Raw genomic sequence first — 19,996 nt, 5'->3', positions numbered from 1 at the left:
AAATATGATTATACTGATATTCCCTTAGTAAAATGAACCAGATGTGCAGTTGTGTGCAGGCACGTGTGCGGTGGTAGGCACCAGTAACCAGAGGCAGCAGCAGGGGGCGCTGTTACGTCTCCTTCAGGAGAGACGCGTCCCAGACAAACAAGGCGGCAGCAGATGGCTCTCCTTTTCTCCTGTCACCGACGGCGAAACATGTCCATCTTCCGTTCGTGAAACATTCAACTTGACACAACTCGAGGGATTTCTTTTTGTTTTTAAATCTAAATAATAAAAGGAGCTCCACTCGCATTGCTTCATGGCTCGTGTTTGAAAACCCTAACAAAACACCTACCGAAAGCGCACCCGAGAGGCCAGGTGAGTGTCAGCACCGTAAAGATGGGATGTGGAGAGTATTTCAGATTTAAATGTTGGGCATGTCATAATCCGTTCAATCACCGGTTGCTCATCTGGCGTTTTTCATGCAGATGAAGTGACAGGTGCGCATATAAAGTCAAATAATTAAATATAAAAAAACACAAATGGGTTATTCACCACATTGAAAAGCTTCCTTCCTTGAACTTCAATGTCCCCATGTCAAATCTGGAGGGGGTCAATCGTTTAAGTCACACTTGGACACTTGGTCACACTGTTCACTGTAAGTTTCTTATTTTAACATTTTATTCAGTAAATGTCTTGCATGGAAACACTTCCTAGAAACTATGTCTGCAGGCAAACTGGAGGAAATTTTATTATTTATTATTATTTGATCCCTTGTCGAATTTTCTAGTTTACCCACTGAAAAACCACAATAACTTGATTTGCATTTCATTGTGTGAATAACGCATTTAATCCCCCAGACGCCAGGATGGATTTGTAACTGTGATTTTAAGAAAGTACTCAATCGCAAGACACCCGTCCACAGAACCTCAGCTTGGTGAGAAGGAGGCAACTGTTGGTGCCATTATTTGGAAATGTAAGAAATCTGAAATGACCTACAATCGCTACTGATAATTATCAATCGTCATGGGAAAGGTGAGGGATCAGCCCAGAACTGGTTAATGATCTGGAGACAGAAGGGACCACTAAGGTCGTGGATTCGCAAAGTCAGACTCCAGGACTTAATACCACCGGAAATCTGTGGAGGGAGCCGACGCTTCGAGTTGCCAAGCAACAGCCTCAAAAACTGAAGGATTTGGAGAGGATATGCATCGAGTAGTGGAGCAAAACCCTCTGTGAGATGAGCCAAAGCTGGTGACCAGCTACAAGAAATGGCCAACCTCTGCTCGCCAACCCAATCTCTACCACTAAGTTGGGTTTTTCTAAAGCATTAAATACGTAGTTCACTCAATCAAATACAACTCACTTCACAACTTTTATAGGATTTGGTTTTCCGGGTTTCCATTTGAGATATTCTGTCTCTCACTATTAAAATAAACCTACCATAACATTTAGAGAGCATTCATTTCTCAGAGGGCAAACTAAAACATGTGAACGCCTATTACAAAACTACTAAACTATTCTACACCCCCCAAAGGTGTTCTATCTGTGACAGCTGCTGTTTGAGCGCTTTATTATTTGCATTATTTGACTTCTCAGTGGCACAGGGCTTCAGGTGGTTAAGTGGGATTCCACTTGAGTGGGTTTGTGATGCTGACGTGTTTTTTTTTGGGGGGGGGGGCTGTGTTGCCTGGTTACACCACAGCCACTGGTGTGTGGACCTTAGCGCCAGTGTAATCTCATGAAAGTGCTCCTCTCTCTCTCTCTCTCTCTCTCTCTCTCTCTCTCTCTCTCTCTCACACACACACACACACACACTCGTGTCCCTCTACTCAAATTCCACGCTCGGCCTCCGGGGAGCTCGTCTGTGCGTCACCGCTGTGGTCACAAAGAGCTTCGGCCCGGCGCGTGGAGTCAGCACAGCGGAGCCTCCGGCCCTGACACCAGCCGGCCTGCGTCACCGTGATGGGGGGGTGGAAGTGGACATTTACACAATGCAGTAACTGCTTTTTTCAGGGTTTCATCATGAACCCTATGACCCTGTGTCCCAGTTGTGTCTTTAATCCGCATTTAGGGTTCAACAAAAAGGTACAATTCCCAGTCATTGTACCTTTAGGCCCGTACAGACCCAGTGAAGTCCTCCCCATGAGTGAGTCACCAATATCAGATCATTAAATAAAAAACATCTCGATTCTTTTAAGTCAGTGGCAATAAAAGGGAGCCCAGATTGAGTAAGAGTCATAAGAGTTACTCTGATCAGAGATTTCACTCGTGACTCCTTCAACCGACAGCATATTAAGTGAGATATTTGTGTTACTTACTTGAGAACTGCATATTGCCTTGTGCATAAGCATTGGTCCCATTTTTTAAAACACAGCGTATCTCAGTTTATCAGACATTATGTTGTTTGATCTAGCTTCATTAGTTTTGCTTTATTGCTATTATACCTTACCAGGTGTACTCCACAGGTGGTAATGGGGTTTGGCAGATATTTGTTCGACAGTAATGATTTCAGAATCACTCCCTTTGTGATTAAGTGAACATTAACCGTATGGATTCTAAAGTTAGGCATTACATTTTTTGACAGGGTGTCAGAAAAAGCTGCTGTTGCTCCTCCCCAGTCATAAAATAAAATGATCTTTACTTTATGATAAGCTACACATATGAGTCCGGGTAGTGCAGGATGAAAATGTTTGTTGTCATTAACTGGATGCTTACGTATTTTTTCAACCGGATACTGTAAAATTGAATTTAAACATAAATAAATGTATATAAACCTTTATTCTTAGTTATTATTAGTTTCATTGGTGAAGTCGTGGGAAGTGTGCGTGTCGCACAGCAAAGATTTGTTAAGTAAGCCTTTCATGTCGCCTTCTATTTTTCTCTCCCCCACGCTGCACTGAAAGTGGACAGCAAATCATACACTCGAGAAGGAACTGAGAGGTTGCTTAGCAACGGGTAACAAAGCGTGTAGTATCACATCCTTGGTGTCAGCATTGTACAATAACAAACTGCTGACTGTTCGTTTAATGGGTCAACAGTTACTCCCTGTGTTATATACATCGATGATAGATCAATAGTATAGATATGTATCTATATATAGAGAAATATATCTATTGGTGTTCACCATAGTGCATATTTTATACAAGAAGTCTTTCTGATGAGTTTAGTAATTTTAGCATGCTCTTTTCGTTGCAGATTTATGCTGGAACCCCCCAACACGTGTCACCTGAGATCTTTCCCCACACAGGTCAGTGTCTCCGTCAGTGGAGCAGCACCCGTTTGACCTGACGGTTTCCCCCCAGCGTCCCCCGGCCTTCACTGCAGCTGGGAGGCCTCAGGTTACAAACATTGCTACACCACTCCCTCCATTATTAATGTGTCCAGTCAGCGAGGCAGCACCTGCCCCTCTGGTGGTCAACAGCAGACGTTGCAAATGAGAGTGAGCAGCCTTTTTAGATTCTTGACATTGCAAGTGCTCTCAGTAACACTGGAAGGTAAATACATCCGGTGTATTGGAGGAGGGTGGCTGTTTTCATGGCATGTTCAGTCATTTCAAAAAATATATTTACATCCCAATATGACAAATTTGAGGCTTTATAATCTGTAAAGCATCTAAAAACATCTATGTGGATAAGAGAGAAAAAAGCAGGGATATATTTGTGTGTGGACACAACAAATGAAAAACTAGTGACATGAAATGTATGTATATTTGAGTATTTAAGAGTTGCCCCGCTGTAAATGAGATGAGAGGTGAAATGTATTTAAACACATTTGAAGAGAATTGATCCAGGAGGATGTCAAGCAGCTTTCATGTAATAGATAATGAAGCATTAAGCAGAGTTGAAGTAAAAATAAATGGAGTTTGGATTTAAAGTCCACCCCAGAATGGTAGATACAATATTAAAAGGCCCTCCAGGTGTTACATTTGGAGGTTGTGGGTATTTATCAGGTAGTAAATGTGTAAATGTGTTTCCCTGGATTGCTGCGCTGGATAAAAAATCTCTTTGCTGCATTCAATTTTATTGTTCCAGTTCGTATCACATTTATCCCCCAATTATATGGAAGTGGAGTTCTCGCATAGAGTGGCTTTAGATAATGCCTTAGAAAGGACCTTTTCCTTTTTAATGTTAACCTACAAGAAGTTATCCAATAGTTATTGTCTTCAACTATTTTTTTAAATGATCCTTCCTATTGGTCTATAAGGTTCAAAGGTCACTCCCCCTCCAGTGTTCTGTGATCATACGTTTCCTCCACACGGTGGCAGTATCAGCCTCCACTCCCCAGGGTTTAGGATGACCCTTTACCAAAGCCGTTTGCTCAAACTTTGACGTTTCATCCAAAAGGTCCTTCCTTGTCCATTTCTGGTCAGAGCACTGCAGATAAATGAGTAATCCAACTCTTGTGAAGAGCCATCGCATGTACGCTCCTCACATGTTTGCTTAAAGCACAACGGCCCGATGCTGCATTGGGTTTTAAACAACTGTACATGTGCTGATTAATAGCGTGCCATGCCATTAATAGGGACATTCTGCCATTACCGGATGGTAGATCTATGATGGTAGGAATTATCATGCGAATATGCCACATGTTAGTCAGTCAGTTACTTAACTCAATGTTGGGATATGGAAAAATGTTTAAAACAATCTGAGGTCAATAAAAAAATAATCTGCCCAGAGACACCTTTTGGAATTAGAACAAGGTATACTTGTTTGCATCTATTATGATGTAACGTGAGACTTGCTGAATGTCTGTGTGCTGATTGGCTGTCAGACATCTGCTGGCAGAAACCGAAACCCGCTCTGCGCTCACCTGTCAGTAGCCCAGAGTTCATCTTCCCGACACCTGACTGTTCCTCATCGTGACAATAACCGCTCGGGGGAGGATGTGTGCTTAAGTCGCAGGTTGAATCAAAGTTTTGGGCTTGGTGAAACTTGAGCTTTCGGGGGTGTGTGTTTATTCGAGTAGGAGGAGGTTTACAAATTTACTGCCCCATTGTCGCACCCAAGGGAGGTCCCAGGCCTCTTTGAGGCATGCACTCCATCCTGTTTCATAAGCATCTGCTCATATATGGGCATCGTCTTTCCTTCTGCTCGGTTGCACCTCATCCGCTTCCTCAACAGCCCCCCTCTCCGTCCCCCCGGGCATATACACACTCCTACACATGTTGGTTAGCTGAAGGCAGAGGCGGGAGTGGCTCTTCCCCGTGCAGGAAGCAGTGCGGTTAATGCTCATTTGATCAACTGAGTCTGATGACTTGCATCCCTGACCGGCGAGCCAGCTGGTGGGCTCTGTACTGATGGATGGAAACAGCTCATAAGTCTGCACGTGAAACTGATTGTTTCCCTCATGCCACACATGTCCCGCTTCAATTCTTTCAAGGGAGCGGAAGAAAGGGAAGAAGAAAAAAAAGCCCTCTTTGATCTGCAAGAAACAGAACCGAGTGTGTTTTTCCTACCGTGTGTGCTGTCCTGAGACGCTTTCTTCTGTTCTCAGGGTCTGCCATGTACCCTTTGTTGCTTGTAAAAATAAATCTCAGACTTCCAGAGGTTTACGTCCTTAATGTTATTTATGTATGTGCACCTCTAATTCCACGGTGTGCCGTGGGTGGCCTCTGAAGTGCCCTGGATGCATGTGGATAGCTCTTGAGATTAGCGTCCATATCTCCACAGCTGTAATGCGGACACATGTCGGCTTCTAAGAAGGACAAGTTCTACCCGTGTGCAGCACCAGCAGCCCCCGAATTACACTCCTTCCCTTGTTCACCGTGAAAAATATTTACAGTGTAAACCATATGCTTTGGATTAATACTTTGAAAAAAGGCAGTATTATGTAGTTTATTAGCACAGGAACATTTCCCGTGTGAAGAAATCAGAGTCCACCCCCGGTCAGCATTGTGCCTCCACAAAACCATTAGTGTGAATGAATTATTGCTGCAGGGTTAAATGTGTAATTACCACCCCCCCCCCTTCCTTTTCCCTGTTTTCCCTTCTTTTCCCTCCTTTTGACATGTTATCAGCCCGCTCGACATCCAGGACACTGCAGATCCCTCGTGCGTGGATAGGTTCCACACAACTGCCTGCTCAATGCATTTCCTCACCATGACTTTAGCGAGAGATTGGCACGTGCCATTGAGTGTGTCACAACGTCGGCTCATTACATGCATAGTGTCTTTAAAATACTTCTGTAAATCATTTTGAAGGAACGTCTTTGCGACACATGTTTAAATAAGACTACAAAACGTTTAAGGCTGTCTGTTTATAGCCAAACTGATGTCTGATGTCCTCTTTTTGCCAAATGCATTCACGCTTCAAAAGCCATTAACAAGGGCACAGAACCTTTTTTCTACAATTCCAAATACCATTGGCTCTTTTCTATCTGCGATCCTACATCGCCCTGGTGCCTGTCATTCTACATGTCGATGCATTGTAGGTCCCTCTGGAGGAAAGTGCACTTCTGCACAGCGACAGCATGTCTCCCTCCCACCGCCCTCTGCGCTCGTGGCTGCAGGGTCTAGACAATAAACACTGGCTGCTTTATCTGCCGCTGTGTCCACGTCCAGACGCTCCTGTGCTATGGCCCACGTGTCTGCAAGACAAAACATCCCAGCCACTGTGATGTTTGCCGCGGGAGCCGTGCAGGGAATGTTGGATTCCAGTTAACAAACACCAGGGCCTGGCAGTTTGGAGAGGACGACCATGCAGCAGTCCGGGATGTCACCCTGCACTGAAAATCTGCCCAGCCACCAGTCACATGCCTGGGATTCTTTTCCACAAGCCGCTCTTTCCTGCTTTGATTTTTTTTTTTCTCCTCCCAGACATTTTCCTCCACCAGACAGTGGCAAAGGAAATATTTTCCAGTCCAGAAATAAGTTGTTTTTAATTGCGTTGCCATGAAAGTATACACTCGGAGGTCTGTGCCGCTGTGAGAATGCGCCTTTGATTGATGTTCATTAGGGGGCGAAGCGGGGCGGTGCACTGCTGGCCATTGCAGCCCGCGTTCCATTGGAGTTACTCTGTTCTGAAAACAAACCACCGCAACCGGCGCTTGCATACTTTCCCTGTGAGATCCTGGCTCGCTGCTTTGAATGAATACGGCGTTATGAAGCTCCAAAACGCACGGCTGGAATTGGCTCTGTCGTCATTTGAACTCTCTGCACCAGAGGAGGGTCAAAGTGATGTCGCGTAGGTCACCATCGACTCAGGTGATGCAACCCGGGCTTTGGAAGAGGAGTTGCTCATCTCGGCTAATGAGCAGGTTAACATTCCAAACAACACAGGGGTGCTGTTTTAGGGAGCAGACCAGGGTAGATCTTTGTGACCTCATGACGGCGTAAATGTTCCCACGCACTCAATGATTGGCTGTAACGTGACGGAGCCCATTCAAAAGGGGGTCTGTTTGGTTTTCATTGTTAAACCCTGCTCTCGTGATTGCTGTTTTGCCTGCAGTCCTTTTTATAAGACAAGCACATTTCTGTTCCACTTTGTTGGGCCTCACTTGTTGAGCGTCTGCACTAGACGATAAATACACTTAGCTTTTAGCCAGCCACGATGCCACACCCGGTTAAAGATGGAATCAGTCTGTGCACAGTGGTCAACACTGAGCACACACGCACAAATGCCTCGAGAAAACTTACTCCATACTCCATCTGGTCCCTATGACCATGGAACGATGTAGTTTGAGGTTCTCTTCTCTCTTTGAAAACATTCACACATATCTATCTACTGTACTGTATTTATACAACAACCTATCAAGTTGCAATATGGAAACAATCGGACAATGATGTGATTATTCTACAGAGAATTATCCCCCAAATGTAGGCTTTATGGAGCTTGCAGCAACTATTCGGTTAAGGTTGACTCTCACCAGCCTGTTTTCCTCCCGGCGGAAGAAAAATAGAATGACTAGCTGGTGAACAAGGTGGTGCATACAGCAGGTCAACAATCTATTTGCCTCAGCTGTTAAAAAATAATGCTATGGGAACTCGTTCAATGTATGACTCGCATTCAAAATTTTCCTTCACTAAACCAACAACATCATATGCAAATACTACATGGTTATAAGCCGGTGCATTTCTTTTCCTCATTGGACAGATGAGAGATAGGGAAGTGCCCAACTCAATTTATTGACCCCGCATTAAAGTATTTATTACATTTTTTGGTAGACAAACTTCCAGTGAGATACGATCACAGCTAAGATAAGTTTAAAATGCAAATTACAGCAAAATGCAAACAAACTAAATCACAGTTGGGATGCTGCAAAACTTCATACCTGCTGCAATTGTGAAACGCAGGCATTTTCCAAATACCATCTCAAAGCAATCGGAGAACACGTGAACCTTTCCCACGTGCACGCTATGAAAACGTGAACTCTGCCTGCAGTGAACCTTGTGCAGAGCCGGGTGAGGTGGATGTTTGGCATTCTTTCCCTGTTAATAATACCTGTTTCATTTGCCTGCATCTCACTTTCTATGCAAACTCTCTGTGACTAACGTGTAGGTACAAAGGGCAGATTTACGAATACGCCTGCAGACTGCATGCTCATGAAAGGGTGGCCTCCCAAACGGGAGATCACAAGAGACCACACGTGGAGACTCCCTAAAAGGACACTCGGTGCTCGGTGTCCACCGCGGCAGCCCTTACGTCCTTTACCCCTGTCCTGCGCCTCCCCGGTGGCGGCTCATTATGTGCAGCATATTGCTCACTCAGCTCTGGGGTGCTCCAAAGTTCACAGCAAGGAGAGGGTGGGAGGTGGGAAACTCATTCCAATTACTGAGGTCAAGAGGCTGTATTTTTCTTTTCCCAGCCCTCCCCTTATTCTGCTTCTCTCTCCGTCTTTTGTCCATCATGATAAGCAATCAGCAGGCAGCAGTGACGAGGCCTGCCTATCACCTACCAGCACCGTCCCTCAGCGTGGGGCATGTGCAAGAGCACTTTCCTTATCCATAGATTCCACGTCTCACTGGGTGTCGTTGCAGCATTTGCTCCTCCAGTCGATCTGCCGTGCACCAGCTGTGGATGCTTTTCACTCAATTCAATTCATGTTTGTTATATAAGAGTCTTGCAAGCGTTCAACTAATCTAAATATAGACACTGGAATGCAGCGCCCCACGTGATACATCGGATTCTTCCCAAGCGCCGAGAAAGTTCATTCATTCTTTTATCCAGTCACACGTTAGATGGTTTATGGTTTTTTTTCTTTCTTTTTCTAGAAATAAGGATAGAAAATGGAATAACTCCTCAGATTTAGGCAAAGACCTTGCAAGAATACTTTACTCAAAGTATAAGTCGCCATAGATTAGTACGGGTATAGTTGTCATCACACCTACTACAGCCTTGCATGAAGAATAATATGCCTTTAAAACAGTGTTTTGGCACTGAGAAGTTACCAAACATTGCAAATATTTTACACCAAATACAGTATACCTTGATGAATAAACCTTCCCAGACAGGCAGAATCCATAAAAGACGGAACTCAAAGAAACCTTAGCACGCATGTAAAATGATGCCTGTGTGTGTATGTGTGTGTGTTTGTGTGTTAGGCTCGTGGGGAAGTGGGGGAAAGGTGATAGTAGCTCTGTGTGCAACCTTAACACTTGTGAGGAAGAGCTGCTGGTGCGATGACCAAAACGTGACGAAAACAACCTTTGCCTGACTTTACCTTCAGCTCATGCCCTTCACCTCGCAGGCTTTGCATCCCACATTGCAAGTTTTGAAACTTGATATTAGGCAAGCTGAACTTGATCAGCTTGTGTAGCAGTTAAAGCCAGTTTCGACACCCTTTGTTTGACATTCACATTAAGAAGTAAAAAAAAGGGCCGATTATAATGCACACATCACACTTTGTTTGGCAAAATGCACCAATATCTCTTACTTTCACGAATAGCAGGCTGGTGCTGGAGGGTAAATGTTGGATTATTGACACAATAAGAGCCGTGCCTTGTTGTTTGGTGCCATGTGAGAGCGGCAGGCTAAAGGTGGTGTGAGAATGGAGAGCTGTGGGTTTTACTGAATTCCTATCTGGTGAGTGGAGCATTGGTTTCTGTCTAGACAAAGCTCAGTTGTCGGGGAGACCCGTGCAGATCCAGGACTGGCCCGGGCTGCAGGAAGTATTGGTGGAAGAGTGTGGGCTCTTTTCCTCCCCCTCCTCGGGGGATTTCAGCGAATGCACAGAGCGGGAATTTTTTACTGTTGGTGGGAGTTTTTCTCCCATGTCAGGGTGGAGACAGCTCGGTGCATTTGTGCAGAGATACCAACGGCATAGAAAATCTCCCACTCAACAGGAAATAGAGGTTTGGCCCACCGTGCACATAAAGATATCGCACACTGCAACACACAATCCCTCACCTTGTAGCAGACACAATGCAGGATCAAGTTTGCGACTTTTTCACCAAACCACAAAAGTCTGGAGCTCTCCGTCCGTGCAGCCGCTGTGTGTGGCTCTATTGTCTCTGAGAGACTGCGGACACAAAGATAAGGTGAAGACAGGCGGCTCGCACGGCGTCGCATCAGTGAGCAGACAGGGCTGACTAAAGGTCCATTAACTGCTGCACTCAGCTGTACCCCCGGGCCCCTTTCTGGGTGCCGGGTGCGCCGTTCCACTGGGGCTGAGATGTTTTTTTTGTCTTCAGAGGATTTATAGCGCTGACAGCAGATATTAGGGGTTTCTAAAACCTGAGTGAGGATAACTGCAATTGAAAAAGGCTGAGATATATATGTTGACCGAGGGTCTACAAATAGCTCAATTGTTCACCTGTAAAGGACCTTATACATGCCGAAATCCCTTTAAACCAGCTAGTTTGGAGCTAATTTTGTTAGTATTATTGTGCAACATCCTGCACAAAATAGACTACAATCAATAGTGGCCACAATTTTTTAAAAATTCCCTGAACTCAGATGTAAAATGATTGGAAGCCCGCAAAAGCATGCAGAGCTTAGTTTACAGTAATCAGGTAGGTAGAGATGCTCCTCCGTCTGCAGGCTGATTAAAAGGATCCAGCAAGAGAACACACATTTCTTTGCGTTGAAGATGATGTCGAGGCTATTTAATATGACGTCACTTCCACGATGTGAAATGGCAAATGGATCTTTACTTGTGTTCCAGTCCAGTCCTAACACTCAAAAGCGCTTTAAAACTACAAGTCCTCACCCCCCCCCCCCCCCATTCACACACTGATGTCCACCATCAGGCAAGGTGCCCATCCTGGTTCTAGCTAACAATTCATAACCATCACCCTGCTTCCCCTCCTGCTCTATGACCGGACCACAGTAGTACAGCAGGGTGTCCGACTGCTCTACAACTATGACACCCTCCGCGCAGGTAGAACCCCACCTGTGCTGAGGGCCCACCGTCTGCTGTGCCATAAAGAATTGACAAAACTACATGGCAACAACAAATCAGTTGAGTCTATAACTGTGCAGTGGAAATCCAGCAGCGTGGCGTTGTGTACAACGGCTTCACGAGTGAGTGAAGTTTACACGGTGATCTCACTGAGATATTAATAGATTTTGCTGGACAGAATACTCTGCTTGAATTCCAAAACTTAAATGTAATCTTAATCCACCTTATTTTGTGTTTTTTTCTAAACACACCTGGCACTATGCTATGGTTATGAAGCCTAGCCTTTAATCCTGAAGCAAAGAGCAAAAGGAACAGTCTCAAATCCTTCTACATGAGTCTGTGTTACACATTTCATGTCTGGCATCCAATTCTTTGTTGTGACATTTCAAAGTGAGTATTCTGCACGCCACAGGTTTGCATGTTAACACCAACCACATGCATGTGTGTGACAGCGCCTCTCTGTTAAATAACAGCAGCTGTAGGTGTGCATGTTGCCGTGCATTGGCCCGTCCACATTTAGCTCCAGACATTGTGGGGTGTTTTATTTGTTTGTCATCTTTTTACTTCTCCTCGCTGCAGTCTGCAGCTTTTGGAAAGCGATCAAAGCAGAACCGTGTGCACATGCATGATGTGACGTGTGGTAGAAGAGAGTGCACCTGGATCAGGGCGTTTTGACTACTTGTCTTCCATTGACTTTCAAACACATTAGAGGAAAACTTCAAAGAGGACCCTAATCCATGGCTCCTATTCACTGTACCGCTCTGCAGGGTGTGTGTGTGCGTGCGTTTGTGTGAAGATATATGAAGATATTTCTCAGGGAATCTGAAGCAAACTGCTCAGACCTTTGAACTTTTCAAACGGCTGCCTCTGTCTGCAGGATTTACCACCAAACACATACAAACACACACTCACACACACACACTAACAGGCGCCCGAAGGAACCTGTTTCCCCGCACATGGGGCCAAGGTGGGCGGGAAAGACAGGGCGACAGAAACCCGGAGTGAGGATCTGTTGCCCCCCCCCGGCTGACCTCACCCTCGGCGGAAGGTGTTGCGTGCCGCGGCAGCGTGCAGGGGGAAACTCAAAGCCTGTGACTCAACGCCTTGGAACCCTCGTCTCCTGGTTGGGTCGGCGGCGCAAACACCCACGTCTCCCGGGTGGCTTTTCCAGTCGGGCGTCTTCACTCAGCAGACCTTCAAAGCCTGTCGAACGGCACCCGCGACGCCTCGATAATCGATGTTCCCTGCAGATTGGAATGTGTGCGTAGCGTGAATCACACAGTTGTCTCCGCCTGTTTGTTTCTCTTTTGGGGAGGCCTCTGTCTCTTTCCTGTGCACGCCTGGCTGGGCAGTCTGGCTCCCAGATAGCATCGGGCTGTCTGAGATTAGCGCTCATGAGGGCGCAGTTAAACTTGTGAAAGCTCTGCACTGAGTTCCCCTGGATGCCAAAGGGCCGCGGTGAGTGGGGCACAACACTTGATCCCCTGTCTGCATTGTCACCGTGCCTCCGACATGTGCTGAAGCCTCTGGGCTTAATGCAGAGGCGCGGGCCGTGGAGCCCTGCCGGTGTTGTTGCCAGGCAGTTTAGCCGTGTAACAGGCAGATAATGGAGCTGCTCAGTATCCCATGGACCAACATTTTTGGAACCGGACAGCTGATAGCTAATCATTTAGGCCGCAGCGCTCTGGCTGCCTTCTGTTTATCAGACACCGAATAACACCTCTGTAATCTGTGAGCGGAACGCACCTACGTTGGTTTGTATTCCGCTTTATGACACAGAAAAATGTAGATAATGCAAAGAATTGTTCAAGTTTATGTTTCTATTTAGGGAGATAGGAAAGGTAATAATAGTAGAACACACTGACTTTTTTCCAGTCAGCTGTAAAACCTTACTATAAAGCCCACATGTACTTTTCAATGTTTTTTCGCTGGATTGTTTCCTGCTCAGTCCTGGCTCCGTACAAAATACATTCTATTGTTAAGCCAAAGCTTATATGAGGTTCTGCAGTGGATGGACCAATTCCACCATCCTTTGTGACCATCTGTTGAAAGCGATGAAGTGATATCCAAAGCCTCTCTCTGCTGTTGCCATGGCTGCCAAAGGGAACCAAAAGGAGATCTTTGAGATTGTACCTTTAGTCGCACAAACGTTTTCTGTCAATCCACTGATTTCGCTCAATTATTTCATTTTTTTTATTTCCAGAGGAATAGAAAACTACGCGTACAAATACCCCTCAGCTTTGCATGCGTTTGAGGACTCTCCCACTGTTCATTACACAAATGCACATTTAGTCGTGTCTTGCTGTTGGTTTTAGTCTGATTTGAGGCAGTACAGTCCCAGTCAAAAGTTTGAACATTGAATTGAATGAGAAACTGTGTCCATATGTTATTCTGGTACTGTATAATTATTGCGGGAGCAGTTGCAACACATTTTCCAAAAAGCTGTGAGTGTGCCACGTGCTTACATTTACCACACATACACGCTGGAGGCAGACGTGCACAGAAACAGCTAAAACATTGCAGACATTCTTTTGCTTGGAGGAATTTAAAGACTCACGATACAAATATTTACATACCCTAAAGTAGTACATTCCATCCAGGACTTGTTTCACTCATGCATCAGTTTCACTGAGGTATAGATTCCAATGTAAAATAAAATGGCATTGAGGTCATCATTTCAAATGACATTGTGTTGACTTTGTCTTGTAGATGTTGTGCGACACAGTTGTCACCACATAGTCATCTTTATTTCTATTGTTCACCTTTCTGTACTATTTGCGTCCATCAATTCTTGTGAAATTTGCACACACACACACACACACACACACACACACACATGTACATGCCAATTTAGGACAGCATTATTTCACTGGTAAAAAGCCACACTTGCTCTAATATTGCGTGACTTTCCTCATATGCAATGCAGTTGTATTGTGTACACAGCCATACCCGCTCTATCGCTCTGTTTGCTTATGTATATATATTGTATGCAAACAAAGTGACAAGTTGAAGAAGGACACTTGAAAATAAAGACATAGAAATCAAAGACAATGTCGAAGTTTAAGTATGCATTAGTGTCACTTTCAATGCAATAGTACAACAAAAAAATCCTGAAGCAGTTCAACAGAACAGTCGTTGACGTTTTTTACAGCTACCAAGAAATGCTTAGTGCTCTGAAGTAGGCTCTGGCGTCACACCAAGCCCTGCAGACATGGGGGAGAGGCGGGGGGAGCAGCTCCCTGCTCTCCCATTCCTTGTGTCGAACAACGCCTCGCCACTGCAGCTGAGGGGCTCGAATATGAAAACTACAGCTGTGTTGACAAGAGAGCCAGGACTTAGAGCGTCAGGTCCCCTGGAACAATGAGTGCACAGGTCAAGAAAGACAAAACAATGGACTCAGCTTGCATAGACCAAGAGTACAATTGAGGTTTCAATGTCATGTGTTCTTTCGGAAAGCTTTAACAGTCCCCCGGCAGCCATTCTTTTTATTACAGGCCCCTGTGTGTAGCTTCTATTTTTAAGGCCTCCTCCCCATATTCAATCATTTATACTTTAGAGGGTATCTGGCGATACTGCTTCCTGTGCAGGAAGCGGAAAGGAGTGGGTAGGATGGTGGGAGGGGGAGGGGGGGTGCATGGTCCCGTCTCCCCTCTGTAGTCCATGTTTCATCTGCAGTCCGTTTCACATGGACACACGACATCTCAAATATTGGGTTTTTCTGTCCCACAGAGCCACTTTCTGCTTTGCTTTGTTAATTCTCTTATTCCAGGAACAAGTTATCATCCCTGAGCAATTGCTGGGTACAAAGAGAACTTCTGCTTTATTGCTTAACAGCATTATGTACTGTGTTCCACTTTATATTGAACACATAGTGTTCTTCTTGCATTAGAATCAGTTCCTGTGTCCTAGTTTCTTTTATTAAATTATATTTTTGCAGAAATATGAAAAGAAACAGACGGTTTTAGCTGCTTTCTTGTTTTGCACAACAGCTTGCATAAAGGGTGACATTTGCAACAGAACAGCTTCCAATTCAAGTGGTTCAGGGAGTGATGTAAGGAGCCATTGAAAGCAAACCATTGTTTGCTGGAAGTTAGAATTGTGAAACAATAGTAGGTTGAGCCATACAGCTTTTACGCACAATGAGTTAATCACAGATAAAGTCAACTGTCTGACGCTTCTGGTAAGTTGCACATCCATAGACATCTGTGCAGGAAAAGGAAACATCTCTGCCTATCATCTTTGCAACATTGTGCAAAGTTGCTCAATCATTGAAGAAACAGCTGTGATTCCTTTTAGTGGCAATGTCCGTCGGTCAGTCAGTTCAACATTTAGATCAAGCCTGGAAATGTTGATCAGATATACGACTCCCAGAGGATGAATCCTGATGGATGTAAGTGATTTCCTTACTTTTCCTCTAGCATCGCCAGTTGCTCAAGTTTTCACTTACACTGTTAAATTTCAAAATAATTGGTACAAAGTGTCCCTCACAGGAATTTGGTGATGCTCTAACTTTTCATCTCCTACGATCATTTCAAATTTTGTTAGTGCAATTGGTTTCCAATACCAATATTCGTATGGTCAGCTTTACTTTGTCTTCAGGGATAATAAGCGAGTATTCTTTTAATTATTTGGTGACAATGGTAAACTTTATTTGCCATAAATCAACATGGTATTATTGTCACTGTAAGCATGTTTGCATGCGGATGTTAGTATTTAGCTCAAAGTGTGCAAAAATCCATCCCAAAACTTCTAACATGGCTGTATGGACTCTTATGTTGTTATACATTTAACTAGCAAATATAGATGAAAGAATTCTGTTGAAAAGTGCCACAGTTTTATCCTTACGCAGGGTTAGAGGGGTTAGAAAAAAATGAACTATAACTCATAACCATGTGCTCTTATCTACTCAATGAATATATCATCAGCTGTAGAAATTTGGTTTTTGCCTGCAGTTTACGTCTCATCACTGAATAACAATTGTGCGTCTGTGATTGATCTCTTAAAAACTTTGGATGATGTCAAACATAAGATACTTTTTACCAAACTGCAGTCTATAGGTTTCATGTCCCAAACAGTATGAAACTGAGGCCGGTATGGCTAAATTCCGCTCCTTTGCTATCGGTTATGGAGTTCCACAGGGGTGCATTCTTGGGCCCATAACTATTTACATTACACAACTCTTCCAAATCAACCAAGGCTCTTATTCAAGCTGTTCAGCGGGAGCTGAACATTATCCCTGACAACACTTTTCACAAAGTTCACAGTCCGATGGACATAAATATCTTGTTACTGTCAGGCATGTTCCAATTATAACTTTACCCAGATCTCCTATGTGTGCCATTGACCTAGGCCCAACTGGTAAAAACAGATTTTTATATCCTAATGGGGTAATTAGTAGCCAATAAGAAACCAACAAGAAAATCCACTGTTGGTAAGATAACTTAGGTGCAGATGCCTTTTTGTGTAAAGACAGTGACAGTCTCAGTTGCATGACCTTTGTGCTTCTTTCATCCAAAGGGGACATTTTGGTGATATATTCATTTGAATACATTAATTACACTGCACCTCAATACACTAATTCATGCATGTAGAGTAACTGTGTCGTTTTGATGTTGTTCTAGCACAGGTCCGAGCTGTCCAAAGGCTGCAATGCCCTCTAAAATGCACAATGCCAGTCGCATAGCTCACGCCAGGCGGATGGTGCAGCAGCTGAGGATCGAGGCCGGCATCGAGAGGATAAAGGTGCCTTTATATTCACAGTCACTCACGCTGCTCTCGGCGCCCTGCTCCTACTTCTGAGTGTGTGGTACACTTTTTTTTTCCGTAGGTGTCCAAGGCTTCATCGGACCTGATGCGCTACTGCGGGGAACATGCCAAGAACGACCCGCTGCTCATGGGCCTCGGCGCCTCTGAAAACCCTTTCAAGGACAAGAAGCCATGCACGGTTTTGTAGAGCCACACCTCAACTCTTGCCTCCTTTTCTTTTCGATTCTCATGTGGAAAATACATAGAAGTAATACTCATCTAAAGGCCAGTGTTACCAACCCTGTCAGCAGAATTCTTTGAGGAATTGTACTTTCATGCAAACCACAGGAATACGAGTCAACATTTCTGAAGTAAAAAAAATGAATGTCAACCTTGAATGCCGCTCGCAGAAAACGCACGATGCCACATGGTCAACATTGTGACATGATTGTTTAGCATAAACAAAACTACTTTTTTATGGTTAAATAAAAAAATCATGGTTTGTTTTGAAATTATAACAAAACAACGTCATGTAACAACTGTAACAAAACTACTGTGTGAACTATCTCCAGCTGACTTTTTACAAATAGAACAACGCCCAAACACATGCAAAATAAATGGGACATTCGACGTATTCAGTGGTTTACAGAAACCTACAATTCCAAGATTTGTTCCTGGCAAAAAAAGGCAGTTACACCAAAGAACAAGCAGGACTTTGAATCTGAAGCCTGAGAGGATCTGTGCCATGGATTCCAGACTCCCCCATTTTTACAGCGCACACAAACAAACCCCCTCAACCATTGGTCCAATCAGATTGAGGCTTTAAGCTGTCACGTCTTAGTTACATCAGGCTTGCTTCCTGAAAGAGATGTTGTAGGTTATGTGCTGCTGATAACGAGTACCCGAGGTAATGATATCCTGTCGGCGGACGCTCAAACCGAGCCGTCCGTCACATGAAAGCAAAGAGGAAAGAGCGGAGGTCCTCTGATGAACAGCTCCTGCTTTATTTTTGTCATCTAGTCACAACCATGCTAGTTATTCAAAATTGGCCATTACTTTGTTCTCATTCATCCTGTAAACACAGACAGAGCAATCAAATTGTCCTTACAAATTCAAACTTTCCAGAGACAAACCATTCACTTAAAACGTCAATTGGATTGTTATTTTTATGATATTGAGGATTGCTTTTGCCATGCTGGGACAAAGAGTTCACTTAAAGTGTACATCCAGAATCTAGGATAAATTAACTAAGAAGGTTAATTAACTTTAACCATATATATTGTTACGCAATATGTCTATGAACCACGGTATGTGCTTGCTTTAGCTGTTTAATGTATACTTGATAGAATTGTAGTCATTCCGTCAAACCTCAGCCTTGACTTGCTGTTATGAAATGTTATTTTTTTTTTAAAAACTAAACTTTAAAAAGAAATTTGACTAATGATCAGATGATTTTTGCTTGTGACTATGAACTAGTGGCTTTAGGTCTTAAAAAAGTGTATTTTGTGTACCAAGTACTGTATGCATGTATTATTTTTGATTGGTAAATAGCCATTTTTCCTATCACAAATCAATATTTTTAAATGTTTCAACAATAGTAAACCTATATGTATACCTTGAAAGTGGTCACTTGTAGTGACAAATCCATAAAGTTCTAAGCGGTGAAGTTCTCTTCCTTTTTGAGAGACACAACTCTCTTTATTTGGTTCACTCTTACCGCCCTGTGCTCCATTTCTTAAACAGCTTTAAAAAAATGACTGTGCACAACATGCTCAAATTAGCGACTAGCTGGCTAGCATTGTAGCATTTGTGTATCTTGGGTGGAGACCAAAACAGAGCTAAAAGTCCACCGACAATCTGAAGTTCATCACAACTCCAATACCTATTCAGCTATAACTACTTGGAAATGATTTGCGCTGGTCGTTGAATAGTCTTTTCCCCTCCTTTGTTGGATTTACAGGTTGCCATGTTCAAACAGGACGAGTGTCCCCAATATCAGGTCAGGAGCACAAAAACATTCTCGTTTGCTCTAATTTCTCAGTGAAGGTTCTAGCCCTGTGCAGTCTGTTGTGCAATAACAGCTCACAGCAGCCCTCGCTTCCCTTCACCAGTGTCCTCAGGTGTGATGTTACACCCACAATTAGGTCAGGCCATATTTGTTGGCCCACATTGACGTTACCCTTTGCTGGGGTCAGATGCTGGATAGCGATGGCTTTGTAGCAGAGATTGTGTTACCTGTGCAGCGCAGGAGCTCCGGGAAAAGCTGTTAAACTCAGTATCTCATGCATCTCACCTACTTTTAGTGCCCCCCCCCCTTCTACTGTGACAGGAAGAAATTCTTTCTTGCAATCATCATTTGCACTCAGACACACCCTGCTTTTGTATTTATGGTATTATTCTTTCATGTTCCAAGGAGAAAATTTAAATGCCACGCTTAAGCTTGTTCCAGTTTGGCTGGTCTCCAACTTCCTTAAAGGAAGACAGCAGCAAAACGTCAGTGTCATTGAAAGAAATCAGTTCCGCCACAGACTCTGGGACTCTTATTAATGCAGTGGGTTGCAGATCAGCCGGTTGGTCGGCTGTGCACATTTGATCACATTTGCAAACTGCAGCCTCGGTCAATTTAACACCAGCCCTCGGGCCGCTCAGTCTTGCATTTGACAAACTCCCCATGTGCAGTCCGCCAGAGACAATGGTTGTGCTCTTACTATACCCGAGCTGACACCTCTGCGTCAGGTCGGCCTCTCTGCGCATGCTGCCTCATAATTACAAGTGCCACTATTGTCAGTGGTCAGGGGGAAGGCCTCTATTCACAGGGGCTATTTTTGCCGTGAAGCTAAAGCACTGTACAGCTCTAGCAATGGAGACCTGAATAGCCCTGACTCATGCATGCATTGTTTTGTTACTCCACTGTGTAGAAGGCTTTGTC

At 44.1% G+C, this 19,996-nt stretch overlaps 1 protein-coding gene across 2 annotated transcripts; it reads left to right on the top strand.

Annotated features, from left to right (window-relative positions):
• The first annotated feature begins 12 nt into the window (after positions 1 to 12).
• gng12b (guanine nucleotide binding protein (G protein), gamma 12b) lies at positions 13 to 19,708 on the top strand. Of its 2 annotated transcripts, none has more exons than XM_037468939.2 (4): positions 13 to 360; positions 3,181 to 3,232; positions 16,949 to 17,064; positions 17,150 to 19,708. In XM_037468939.2, exons 3-4 carry the CDS (start codon positions 16,972 to 16,974, stop codon positions 17,273 to 17,275), a joined length of 219 nt encoding a protein of 72 aa, XP_037324836.1. In that variant the 5' UTR covers positions 13 to 360; positions 3,181 to 3,232; positions 16,949 to 16,971; the 3' UTR covers positions 17,276 to 19,708. The 2 variants fall into 2 exon arrangements, with proteins under 2 accessions (XP_037324836.1, XP_037324835.1); XM_037468938.2 differs by having other exon boundaries at positions 16,944 to 17,064.
• Positions 19,709 to 19,996: the final 288 nt, after the last annotated feature.

The sequence above is a fragment of the Pungitius pungitius genome, chromosome 7, assembly GCF_949316345.1.
Source record: "Pungitius pungitius chromosome 7, fPunPun2.1, whole genome shotgun sequence".
NCBI classification, from domain to species: Eukaryota; Metazoa; Chordata; class Actinopteri; order Perciformes; family Gasterosteidae; genus Pungitius; species Pungitius pungitius.
The sequence above is the reverse complement of the archived record's forward strand: the minus strand, read 5'-3'. Positions and strand labels throughout refer to the sequence as shown.

Bases quoted from the DNA above. Each gene is read 5' to 3' on its own strand.
- gng12b (XM_037468939.2), top strand. From the start codon at position 16,972: ATGCCCTCTAAAATGCACAATGCCAGTCGCATAGCTCACGCCAGGCGG. The intron at 17,065-17,149 runs GTGCCTTTATAT...TTTTTTCCGTAG, and splicing joins CCGGCATCGAGAGGATAAAG to GTGTCCAAGGCTTCATCGGA.